We start from the raw sequence: 13795 nt of genomic DNA, 5'->3' as shown, positions 1-13795 counted from the left end.
CTGTTGAGCATTGGAAATAAATGTACCAGTTGTGTGTGTATATGTGTGTGTGCTGTGTAAATCACAGAGTTTGCTGGATTAGAAAAGCAAAATTTAGTGGGATCTGACTGTACCTCTTGGTTGCACGGACTACTGAATATCAAGTTGAATTATACAAAATTAATTTCTTTTACCTAAAATGCAATATGTCCAAGATTTCTTGATCTTTACTGTTCTTAAAATCTTTGGGGATAAAGGTGATCTCCGATTCATAATGAAACACAATGTAATCTGATAGAAGCTAAATTGTCCTTAATTTATCTCTTGGTATTTAGTTATCAGGCAGTAAATATTTACTAGATACCAAGCTCTGGTCTAGATACTTTTTATAAATGTTGAATCCTCACCATGGCCTGTAAGGAAGACCCTCCCCTTAGCAAACTGAAGTTCAGAGAGGTTAACAAAGTTGCCATGAGATGCACCCAACATCAACAAATAATCACGACTTCTCCACTGGCTGTGTAGACAGGGAATTGGTAGTTGTTGCAGAGGCCACACTCTGGATTATGAAGCCAGGCTTGGTCTTATCTTTATGCATAGGGGCTTGGCCCCTTACCACAAAGTGGGAGTTAGGGGCCATGTAAAAAATTATGGACCTAAAAATACCTCCACTGTTGGCATCTGTAAAATTTTCTGCATTAGTAGCACTTTCTGAGGTCCTAGATAAGAGCATGTTTAAAACCTTGACAAGCAAATGTAGTCGGAGTTACCAAGCTAATATTAGCAGGGATAAGTTCGTCCCCTTACGACTCACCCACTACTTATTATTTATTTATTTAATATCCTGCTTTATTCTGAAATAGATTTATTTATCCAGTACGTTTTGAGGATGCAGGTGTTAGCTGGATGATATCAGAACTAGGAATAGAACTTGGGCTCTCTATACCAGAAGATCTCTCTTCCCTCTGCCTCCCCTTCTGTTTCTTTCCTTGGACTTCAGGAAATCTTGGCCAGGGCCGGCCATGGTCTCTGCGCAGAGGTACCTGGGGCTGCCTGTAGTCTGACAGCGGGTACTGCCTGGTGTCGGGGGAGTGCTGCCTGTAGTCCAGCAGGGGAGGCTGCCTGTAGTCCAAGGGTGGGGGCTGCTGGTAATCCCCTCCTGGGGGCTGCCTGTAGTCCAGTGGGGGTTGCCTGTAGTCCGTGAACGGAGGCTGTCGGATGTCTGGTTTCACATCTTGCCTTGCTTTTACTTCCGACCTGTAACTAAATAAATGGAAATGGGATTTGCTTTGGTATCTCAGCATTCTAAGGAGACTAGAATGATCACATGACCTCCAGGCATGGTTCAGCTATAGCAGCTTGTACGAGCCACTCCTCTTGGTGGTCCTTTTGCATGTTCAGGATTATGAAAAGATTAAATGAATAAGTATCAATTAAAAATCTTTGGTAAATGCCATAGTATAATTTTCATTTGACTTCTTAAGAAATCAAGGTAAAAATGATGGTTCAACTAGAACTTTGTGAAAAAGGACACATGGATATCCCTGCTTGACTGTGGCTATTTAGAAACTCTACAACTGCAGTAAATATAGGGGTTTAAACACTTAACTATACATCCCCAAATATCAGCTATCAGTCTCTCTTAACGCCAGTAAACCAACTCTCTCTTTCTCACTCGCACACACACCCACAGTCCTTGACAAAACATTCATTACTTCATAAAAACATGATTGAAGTGATCTCTAAATACTTGACAAATACATAATTAAAAGCTATTTTAACCTGCTAAGTTGGGTCTTTTTGAATATTTGACAGAGGTTAAAGGAGTGATAGTAAGGTATAAATCACCAACTACAAATCAAGTAGAAAGACATTGGATCATTGGTAGAATTAGAAATATATTACACAGAGGTTTAAATACTAGATCATAGCTGTCAGGATTAGTATCAAATATAATACTATTGTGGTCATAAGATGGAAGGGAAGGCAAAAATGTTCATGTCCAAGATTTGTCTCTTGCTTGTTTCTAGATATTGATTACTAATAAAATAGACTAATAACAGAGACCAGAAGTAGGAGTTTAGTATTGTTTTATAAATCCAAACTGCTCTAAGTTGAGGGGGTTCCTAGCTCCAAAAAGGTACTAAAATAGCCAACACCTACCGTTATGGGATCATTAATAAGGTAAACTGAAAAATCATCACCATGGTATAGAGGGCACTTAATTCTGTTGTTCATTGCCTATTGCCATGGCAACAGTCTATAACGAGCTAGCTACCCAGGGATGTAGGTAGAATGAAAAAAATACATTCTACATAATGGCAATTTTATCTAAAATTTGTATGGAGGGTATGAAGAATTGCAAACATATTTAGCATCAAGGAAAAGCTCAAGTGTGTCAGGAAATCAGGTTCAAAACCAGTAGAATTTTTACCTTTAAGATTAGATGGTTTCTTTACTGGCTTATGGTCTCACTGATGCTGATTAGTATTACATATTTTTAAAGATCACTCACCTGAATCATTGCCATTAGTGTCATCTAACATTTGTTGAGGACACACTGAAAGTGCACAGCCAATAGATGTGTTTATGTGGAGCTCTTAGAAGGGGGTTAGTAATGTAGTTATTTTAATCAACCCTTTGAGTAGGTCCCATTTGTCACTTAACCCTGCAGAGGGGACATTCCTTTTGTGAATTACATAGTTTAGGCTTTGCTTTATGCCTCAGTTGTCCATTTACCTACTGAGAGTATGTATGCTGATAATACAATTATTTAAAATATGCTTTGGATAAGATGCTGAACTATGCAAATGCATACATTAAACAGAAGGAATCAAACTGGGTGACATTTGTCACGTGTGTTGGTTACCTTCTAGAAATAGCCTGCTTGGTGGTTTAGGTGTCACACTGTTTTTAAGTTATAGTATAGTCACTTTATTCTCATGATCTGTGTGGTATTGGTATGCAATATCCATTATGTGCTCCGTTTCCAACCAGATGTGTCACAAGGTATAGCAAGAGAGTGAAATGTAAGACTCTCCCCAAAGGTTAAACAAATGACTAAAAATGGAAGCTTGCAACGGCTGTCATCCAAGCTACCAGGCACTCAAACTACCTTCTACACCAATGTCATGTGTCAGGATTTTAAGTTGAACTGCACATTGAAGAATTCTTTAATAAGGGAAACATACTTAATTTTTTATGAATGTTGCTAACTTTTAAGCGAATGATACACTGGCTAGGGCAAAAATCATGTTGCTTTAAATTTGTGAAACACTTTATTTATTTTTGGGAAAACTCAGGATTATTAAAACAAAACCAGGCTTTTTAAAGTTCCTTTACTTATGAAAGAAGATCATTATAACCCCCTGTAGCTATTAATTCCATTATTTATTTATTTATTTATTTTTGAGGAGAAGGAAAGAGAAGTTTATTAATTTGCCAGCAAAGGAGGAGGATGGAGACTACTGTCTGAAAAATGCCATCGTCCTAATAATAAGCAGAAATACAGAGCTTTTAAAGGGTGGGTTCTCAGCTTCAGGCAATTGCTCTTTTACTACAGTTGATGATCCTGATCGCCCCATCTCTGTCCCATCTTGCTGAAGACATTCCCATGAATTCCATTAAAGGGACTTTTGAGATGAGAACACAAGATTGCTAAAGGTAAATTCTAGCAGGTTTTTATGGTATGAAAAAGTCCCAGAACAATGAAATGCTGCTCATGGCGAGGTTTCACATTATGTGGGCCCTTCAAGAACCACTTCCAGGCTTGAGCATCTGTGGTTCAAAGTCTGTGGAAGATGTCACTTTCTAAGAGTCCTCCACTGACCTTGCTATTTTAAATTGCAGTCAAGTATCAATTGTCCTTGCTGGGGAGGTGAGCTCTGCTATTCATACTTAGTTTGGAAATATATTCCGTAATGGCTCTTGTGTTGTTTTCAACAAATGCTTCTCCTTGAATAGTGTTTTACTTATGTTTATATTAAATTATTTTGTGTTTCCTGAGCACACACCAAAAAGATGTTAAAGGACAGAGAAGTGGGTACAAGTGTACAGAGTGCCATCAGAAGCCAATCGAAGAGTAAAGAAGATAGGATAAAATATCACTCATTCTAATTCACAAAATGGAAATTTGCAAGCAGATTGTCACTTCATTTTATCCCACTCTAACATGGGAACTGGCTCAAATTGATATGTAGGTGGGCATTCCTTGTATGAATGGAAGAAATAGGAAATTCACACTGTGCATATAAACCTGGCTTATAAACTGTCTTAGAGACATCTTTAGCCTGATCTAGAAAAAGGCAAAAAATTTTCCCTCTGATACCATGGCCATCTTAAAACGCAGCTAGGAAAATATTTCTGGTATCTGTAAGATTACTAATTCTCTTCATTCATATGCAAATGAGCCACCGTGAACAAAGAGTTAAGCCAGGAAACCTGAGTGCCAGTAAAAGGCCCTCAATTGGAGTGGACACTTGCTAAGCTGTTCATATTACTAAAGCGAAATAGCTAATAACTCTTGGCAAATATGTTGGTGATTTATAAAAATTTGGACCAGGTCAACCTTTAATCCCAGAGTTAGGAATATTTTATTCTGTTCAGGAAAAAAATATTCAAAGATCATTGCTTCTGTGATAGGGGCCAAGGTGTCCCAGTTGATTTAGTAGCAGATGGGATACGATAGTGGCCTTACCCAACTGTTGCTCTCCCTAGAGAACTACAGCACACCGGGGATGAGATTACCCACCCACGGCTGGAAGCAAGAGCTGTGTCCAGGGGAATCCGACTCTGGAAAGGAGAAGATGGAGTGTGGCTGAGAGATTAATTTACAGTGGCAAAGCGAAGAATAAGAGTCTAAAGCTGGCTGAGGACGTCTGGAGCACTCATGTTCTTCCTCCTGAGTCTACGAGAATCCTGGGGAAAGCCAGTGCAATATGTTGAGTAATCCACGGTGAGCGCCAGCACATCTGGGGCTTGTTACTGAGGCACCCAGGACTTACTCTTCTTACAGGTTGTCAAATTTCTACCTCTGCATCATTTGCTTTACAGAGCTTTTCTCTTTCCCAGCATATATTAAAAACATAAACAGCTGAAGGCAACCAGACATTTACTTTTCTATGAAAGCAAACGGGGAAATCAGAGCAGAATGGGGCTTTGTAGAAATACCACCTGTGGCACAGGGAAAATATTTGCCTTGCAACAATGTGAATGATGAACCCAGAGAGTACTGGGAATCGGAAGCAGAGTCTCACTTCATCTTCACCAACATGGGAGGCAGGAGATGGGAAGCAGGTGCTCAGAAAACATTAGAGTCGTGAAAAAGACCAGGAAGGGTTTTGTATTCAGAGATGTGTCCGTAAGATGTTCTCCTGCTGAAAGGGGGGAAACTACACCAGAATGTCTTCATATTTTTCTTTATGTCCAGGCCCAACCCAGGCGCCTCGTTACACACAAGTCACAATAAGAAGACAATGTCGTTTCTATATGACATCCTTTCTCTGGAAGTTCAAAGTACCTCCCTCATCCTAGTTTATGATGCCTCGCTCTAACTTCACATGCGGAATGGAAGAGCCTGGTTAGATCATGGGAAGGAGTATGCCAGGTTATCACTCATCCTACTCAGTAAAAATATTAACGTTTATTAATGCTTATAACTCCTTCAACATTTCCCTTTCTCCATGTCACCACCATTGTCTGAGCCACAACCTTCATGGTACAATGGACGTCTGCAGCCATGTCCTAACTGCTTAACTTGCATTCTCCCTGCCAGCCTCTCTTTTGCTCTCTGCAGGGCAGAGTGAGAGGCCTTGAACAGCAAATCCAATGATGTCACTTCTCAGCTTAAAACCCTTCAGATGACTTCCCACTACATGTAAGATAAAGATCAAAACTTCTGGCATGCTTACAAGGCTGTTAGGTTCGCCCCTGCCACCCTCATCTCGAATCACTCTCCCCTCCCGCTCTGTTGGCCTTATTTCCATCCTTCGTGCTGGCACGTTCCCTCCTGCCAGGGGGCCTTCGTATGTGTCCTTCACTCTGGACTCTCTTTAATGTTCTCTTCAGCTAGTTAACCCCTACTCATCTGCAATTGCTCATCCTACTTCTTCAGGAAAGGTTCTCTTCTTGTGAACAGCAGACCCTTAGTTGTCTTGACTAATAAAACCATATCTATAACACATACCCAACTTCGAAATCACACAGAGGTGCACATAGCACTTTCTACTTTATGAGGATCTCTCTCCTTGCTTGTGTCCTATATTGACCCCAAAGTCTCCCCTCTCCCCGCCAGAATCACAAAAGTCAGAAGAAACTTTACCTATTTTCATGTCCTTGCAGCTGCAGTGGTTGAGGAGGAGCTGGCTGGGCGACAGGGCTGTTGGGGGTGGCTGGGCTCGGCTGGGCCAGAGGACTCTGCTGGGCCATGGGGCTCTGCTGCTGCGCCATGGGGCTCTGCTTCTCAGAGCCGGGTGCCGAGGTCGGGCTGTTGAGCTCTGCGGCGGGGAACCAGAGCGGCAAATGCCGGCAGGTTAGCATTCGATCAGGGGCAAGAGGTGACCAGAGTGGTAATGCTTTGCCTCCTCAGATGACTTTGGTTATTCCCATTTCTGTTAGGTTTTTAGACGGCCATTTAAACCTATCAAGTTCCAATACCACTCCTGGAATTAGTATTCTTTCATTAATTATCATTGCTGAGCAAGGTTATGAACAAAGCATCCTGTCATTTTGTCAGAAGAAAAGATTACCAAAAAACCCCTCTTAAAACTATGAAAAAATAATTCAATGGAGCAAGTGCTAAAGACATATTCCATTTTCCCAGCACTGCTTGCTGAGAGAATATATTTTAGCCTCTACTTTTTGGTTGAAATGAGAAGTTTGTTCTCTAGGAAGGAAAGAGAACACTGGACACAGGAAGATTCATAAAGCTATTCTTTCAAAAAACTGCTCTTGACTTTTTTTCTGGTAACATCAAATTTTCAAGGACAGACACATTGCAGAACTGAGAAGCAGTCAGATTTTCAGTGAACAGTCTTGCTTACAGGTAGTTTCCATTGAATAATTTATACATATTGTTGTCTGCAGATAACAGGTTAAAAAAAAAACATGGTCATTTTCTTCTCTCTCTCTCTCTTTTTGGTTGGGTGAAAAAAAAGGGAGGTGATCTATTAGCATTCCCTTATAAGGTCTTCTTCCCCTTTCTTTTCTCACAGCCCAGATCTTTTAATTTCTTCTCCATTTATTAATATATCAGGGCTTCTTAACCTTAGCATTGTTGACATTTTGGTCCAGATAATTCTTTGCTCTGTGTGTGTGTGGGGGGCTGTCCTGTGCATTATAGGAGCATCCCTGGCCTCTGTCCACTAGGTGACAGTAGCATGCCCACCCCAATCATGACAATCAAGTATGTGTCAAGACATTGCCAAACGTCCCCTGGAAGAACCACCCAAGTTGGGGACCACTGTTTTACATTTAAAGCCAGGTGGCAGTTTAGTCATTTGGTGCCTGCATGTCAGATAATCCTAAAATGGAATCAGGGGGCCGAGTAGAACAGAGGGTGCCAAGTTGAGTGAGCCCAGCAGCCTCTGTGGGGGACACCACGGTCCACCTGCCAGCAAGCTCCAGGGACTGAATTCTTCAATATCATTAATGGGCAGCAGCAATAAACTAGTAATGAACCATGTGTCTGGAAATGGTGAATTTATGGTGAATTGATACCCAGAACTCCATGGCCCCTTATGGCATGGTTATCAGTTGTGATTTTTCACTACTCTCAAGCCTCAGGGGGGAGTCTTTGTACAGAAAAATTCAGAAGGAAGAATTCTTGAGAGATGAACTGTTAACATAAATAAGGTTTTTTGTTTTTTTTTTAATTTTGAGATTTGTAACCCTATCATCTCTGTTGAATGAGTTCTGGCCTAATATGCCCCTGAGACCATAGGAAATGACTAAATAATCAGGCATCTCCAGATTCATACTCTGTGGCCCGTGATGACACACAGCTTGACCTACGAATGAAACTGGTAGTGAGTAAACAGACACGGGTTGCAACTGAGTGTGAGTTTTTGCGAGAGTGGAAATAACAATCGACCTCTGACACCACACTGATGGGACCCAGGTGGACTCCGTGACCCCGGCAGGCTGAGAACAGCCCCGTGAGTGTGTCTGTGTGGCGACTGCCTCTCTGCGAGGCTGCTTTAGGCACTCACCCTCCTGAGGAATGATGCGCAGGGTGACACTAAGACCTGCGTCCTTGATGAGCTTCACGATGTCGGCGTGAGGCATGTTGATGATAGACTGGCCATTCACCGCTAAGATCCGGTCTCCCACCTTTAGTTTTGCACAGCGATCTGCAGGACTCCCCTCAATGATGCGTCCTATTTTATGGGGCACAGCTAAAACCCCCCCCAACAGAAATAGGTATCAGGAACATGACCAGGATGTGTTCTTTCTTTCAGCTTCAGCACCAAAGGAAACATACAATGTCAGAATTCCTTCTTTAGAGAGGATATTCGCCTTTTTGAAATCACAATCATTTCTATCAAAGGGGATCCTGTGCACACCATTGAGACCTGAGTTTCCTAAATTGAAGGACTTTGCAGTGATAGGTCAATTTCAAACATATAGGCCAAGGGTTCTCAAACTTTGGGGTGCATCATAAGTGACCTAGGATTAAAAATACAGCTATCCAGGCCTCACTCAGGACTGTCTGAATCAGAATGTCCAGGCAGGAGGTGAGGACCGTGGATTTCCAAGATGCTCCTGGGGAGATTCCAATACATGCGAGTGTTCAAGAACCACAGATGTAGAACTTTGTGCTCAAATAGCTTATGCTCTGGAGACAATAATACACAGTTTCAGAAAGATACAATAAATGCCAGGAACTGAATTTCTACATTTTTCTATTTTACCCAGAGGAGAAAACAGGGAAGAAAAGAAATAATGTATTAATATGGGTAGTAGCTACCTGGTGAGGAAGTTACAACCAATCTCCCACTCAATTACTTAGCTTTAGATTAAAGGTTGATGTGTTGTCAGATTGTAACTGTTCTTTTTAATTTACTCTATTACATGGTGCTGAGATCTTGCTAATGTCGGATACATATGCATTTCATCAAATCTAAAATACCATTGATGCACCTCTATTTTATGTAATACAAGGAAGAAAAATAAAAAGAAACTCTGCCAGTTAAACAACGATACTCCTTTGACTATAAGATGCTCTTCAATTGTTGAGATATTACTGTATAAAAAAATTTTAGAATTGATGAAATATGTTTTAGGTCTCTTTAAAACAATGAACATTTATTTTCTTTTTATTATATATTTATATGTGTGGGGAGAGCCAGATATGTGGGAATATAGATTTTCTTAGCAGGTTGACTTCTATTCAATATAAATGTTTGAATACCTATCAAGATGACTGTTTCTGGGCTCAAACATCAATAATACACAATGTCCCTGTAAGTTCCTCAAGGAGCTTACAATCTAGAAACCTGTTCTCCTTCCTTTCTCCCGTCAGCCCCAGCCAGAAAATCACCTGTCAATGACTCTGTCTTGTTGCTCTCCATATGGAATCAAGTACTGATTTAATCTGCACATAGAGGCAGAGACACAATCCATCATTCATCACACTTCAGGGATGTCTATTCCTTAAACTCTCAATCTTGCACATGCATTACAGTGAAAGGCAGAACATTAGCTAATAACTGTGTCAGGAAGGACAATTAGTGAGCTAATGAACCAGTACCTTATTCATTCTTCTATTGTGAAAGGTTATAGACAGCATATGAAAGTATTGTCTGAGCCTGTGTCCCTGAAGTGAAACATATCATGTTGGAAGCTCAAACACATTTTTATTTACCATAAGCACTAATAGCTTTAATTAAGAGCACCTTAGAGAATACTAATGATCATTTTAGAGTCTTTAGAACAATATCGTTCTCAAGTAGAAGTGTAATAAGAACTCATTAATTTGCTGATTTAAAAAATTATGTAGGTATTGCAAGGAATTTGGTCTTCAACCATAATTAGGGTGAACTTTTTTCCTGTTTTTGCCTCCTTTCATGTTCCATAGTGTCTTGGAGGGTTCCACAAATGATCTGGTCTCGCTGGCCATAATGTGTATATTGTTATCTGTCTGGTAACCTTTGAAAAGTTACCTAACCTATTTGAGTTTGTTTTTCAACAGTAAAACTGGGATACTAACATCACTGACGTCACAGAATGGTTCTGAGAACGAAATGAGTTCTCATATGTAAACCGATTAGAACAATGCCTGGCATGTAAGAATTGGTCTAAAAGCATTAAGTTTCATTCTCTTTAATACTATTATCTTTTAAATATTTCTGATATCACTGTGTGTGTGTGTGTGTGTGTGTGTGTGCGCTTATATGTAGCTATCATATTGGTTTCTTTCCACATGGGATAACCCTGTAATATTTTTAAAACTGAAGGAACACTTTGCTTACTATAGGATCATAAAGAGCAACACCCTCTAAGTATCAACCCAGGAAAACAGCTTCATTTAGGGGAGAGAGATGTGTTTTGGGGATTAGGTAGACACTGGATGAAGTCAAGATTCTGTTTTTCTCTGGTTTCACAAAAGATATTATTGCAGGTCCGTAGGAAAACACCAACCTATAAGTGAGTTTATTATTCCAAGGGAAATCAGCATAATACAGATCTCTGTATCCATTATACACATTGAGGCTTTCACACATAAACACATTCACACTTACTTTCATATGTATTGGAAGTTATTAACAATTTCTTTTCTTACTTCTTACGAGTACTTATATGAGCCAAGCACTGCTAAGTGGTATGTATATATATATATATATATATATATATAAAATTATATCTACATTAAAAAGGATATAGGATCCTTAAAAAATCATATGAGGTACCTGGTATCATTACACGTTTACAGTAGAGGAAACTGAGGCATATAGCTGTTATTACTTTGCCCAAGGTCACATAGGTCCAATGGCTTAGAACCTGCCTATCAGATTCCACAGCCTTTGCTCTTAGCTTTGATCAATGATGCTGCATCTCTTGACTTTACTGTCTCTGATCTCTAACCTAGTACTTGCTTTGTGAGCACCTGGTGCTTTTATTTGGTAAGTGCAGCCTGCCTCTAAGCCAGGAATCATAAACACTTCACAAGTGGTCCTGATCCAGGGGTGAGTAGAAGTCAGGAACTTTGCTTGAAGCAGGCTCTTTGCTGCAGCTGTCTTTTGACTGGCAAGGTGGGAGAAGAAGAAAGAAGAGGGGAGGAAAATTGGACAGCTCTTCAGATCCCTGTTAGTTAGGACTTCACAGCATAGTGTCATTCCTTTGTTCGAAGCAATTTCTTTAGGTATTAGAAACACTGACATTTGAAATGAAATTCAAGAATGTACTTCAAAACTCACAAATGGTATTTGGAGGACTTGCTGTTTTGACTTATTTATGCCTCTCCTCTTCTCTGTTACTGTGGATCATTTAGAATTTACTGGGTGTGAAACCCAAATGTCTCAAAACACCAAGTTTTTCATGCACACACACACATTTTTGTGTGCTCAACATCAATAATAAGCTATTGTTTGTTATATTTCAGGCACTGTGCTAGGTACTTACTCTAAATACAGCCAGTGGAGGCAAAAGTACGGTAATCAAGTTAATTTTACTGTTGAGAAAACAAGTGTCAAAGCCTTGCCTACAGCTTCAAACCTTGGGACTTCTACCTTCTTTTTTCGATATGTGAGAGGTTGAAAGCACTTTGAATTATAAGGAGCAAGAGAATGATTGGTGAGACTTAGTTTAGAATAGCTTGCTGCTTGAGATTTCAAGATGGGAGTTTCACTGTAAACAGAATTATTTGCTTATGGTAATAACTTTTAGTTTTAAGGCCATTTCCACTTTATTTAGGGTAGTTAGAATAAAAACTAAAATAAAAGCATAGAAATCAAAATAAAAGAATGAAAGCTAAAATAAATTCCATGGTAGTCACATGGAATGACTGAGTGGCTTACATAAACTATGAGTGAGCACTTAAAAATGTATGTGCAGTACTTGGAAGTACCTGACATGGTTTTATTACAAATGTTTTCTATTGGCATTTACTTTAGTAAAAACAGTACTTGAACCTCTTAGCAGCTGAAGGCAGCCTCACTTTTCCTTTACAAGCATTTCTTCTACATATGTAAGTACATGGAATGTTGATGTTCAACAAATCTTTGACGAGGGGTGTGTACAGTGAGGATTCTTTCTGAAAACAAGATGTGGTTCCATTTGCTCAGTGATGAGGGCTGCAGAGCTTATGACCTAAGTGCTTTCTGTGCGATGCTAATGGAATTACAGAGCAAGGAAGAGGCCCTGACCTTGGTTTCTATTATTGGGATGAATGGTACTCATTAATTCTCTGAGAATCGATGACTAAGGTAACTGCCGGAGCGCAGTCCATTTAGACGGCATGCCTTGCAGACATCACCTGTCAGGCAGCAACATAAATCAAGTCTTTGGATTAGTCTTCTTGACACAGTGTGCTTAAGATACACAGATATTTGGGAAAAGTTGCAATATGTCATTTGGCTTTGGACATACTGACATTTGGGAAGGAGATAATGCGTCACTAGTTAGCAATTTCCTTTTAATCGAAAATCACATAAATTAAGGAAAAAAACCCTGTCTTTTCTATTTCTTTATTCCTTTTTGGATAAAATTACTATGGTACATTTATTTCTCAATAGATTTTGTATTCTCCTATAGATGAATGGATCCTTTTGGCACAGTTGGTTTAGTAGGAATGTTCAGAGATAATCACTTGGACTGGGTGCTCTGATTGGTCAGAGTGAGTTCTAAAGGCCTGGAATCTCGGTGTTTCCAGTCACATCACCGCAGGAGGCAATGATCCTCCCTTTTTGCTGTTGGGTTCTCTTCTGGGACCTTTGTATGGTCTACCCAGGCTCCCTCATTCATTGGCCAAAGTGGACTGAGTCAGCCAATGAACTCTTGTTGAGTTCTACCCTTGGGTCAGTCCTCATAAAGAAGATACGATGGTTACCTGGAGATCTTTTCTTGCTTTGGCAAGGGATTTTCCCTGAAATTTTTGGTGATAGATTCTTCCTGAAATCCTAAGGGAAGGGATTATTAGATACCCCCTCCTCTATTTTCATGTTGCTATGAGTATTTCATTTCAGAGAAAGAAAAGCCTATAACTCATGTTTACATTTAATTATCTCCTTGTTAATAGACCCCACAAAGTGGAATTATATATGGGGGAAAGGATTAGAAAGGGAAAGTGGATTTTGCATCAATCACGGCAAATTTACAAGAGCAAAGTTTCTGAAATGACTGTGACAAAAATAAATACTTCAAAGGCAATCGATAGCATAAACTCTCATTAGCTCACACTTCCATGAATTTGTGAAGGTTAAACACTGTGTCATTAGCTTAAAGAGGCAAGGGAAATTAGTTAGGGTTTAGGATCTGTGACCTGATATGAAAAAAAAAAAGTTTTTTTTTTCTATTGGATGATTCCAGTTGTTTTTCTTAAAATAATTTGTGAAAATTATTTACTGTCCAGTTTTAAAATTGTGGGTCCGGGCAGCAGGATCAATTACTCCCTTAATCAACACATTTCTGTATAGCATCTTCTTAGTAACAGGCACCGTACTAGCCCCAGTGGGGAAGACAATAATAAAACAACACATGGTATTTTCCCTGAAGAAACTCAGTCTGGTTGGGGAAACCAGGGATAAACATATAAACATATTGTAAACAAAACACAGGGGCAAATACATGGTAAAGGGAACATGCAACAAGAGTAGGGAGG

At 39.8% G+C, this 13795-nt stretch overlaps 1 protein-coding gene across 2 annotated transcripts in view; it reads right to left on the bottom strand.

The window, feature by feature from the left end:
* MAGI2 (membrane associated guanylate kinase, WW and PDZ domain containing 2) overlaps window positions 1-13795 on the bottom strand; it is a 1290578-nt gene that overhangs the window by 90611 nt on the left and 1186172 nt on the right. For both annotated transcript variants that reach the window (XM_069462132.1, XM_069462133.1), the window contains 3 exons: window positions 8187-8372; window positions 6299-6473; window positions 1023-1242 (listed from right to left, as the gene is read on the bottom strand). In XM_069462132.1, coding sequence (XP_069318233.1) covers window positions 1023-1242; window positions 6299-6473; window positions 8187-8372 — 581 coding nt within the window. The remainder of the gene's footprint in view (window positions 1-1022; window positions 1243-6298; window positions 6474-8186; window positions 8373-13795) is intronic.

This window comes from Eulemur rufifrons, chromosome 29 (genome assembly GCF_041146395.1).
Source record: "Eulemur rufifrons isolate Redbay chromosome 29, OSU_ERuf_1, whole genome shotgun sequence".
Lineage (NCBI taxonomy): Eukaryota > Metazoa > Chordata > Mammalia > Primates > Lemuridae > Eulemur > Eulemur rufifrons.
This window is presented reverse-complemented; position numbering and strand designations above follow the sequence as displayed.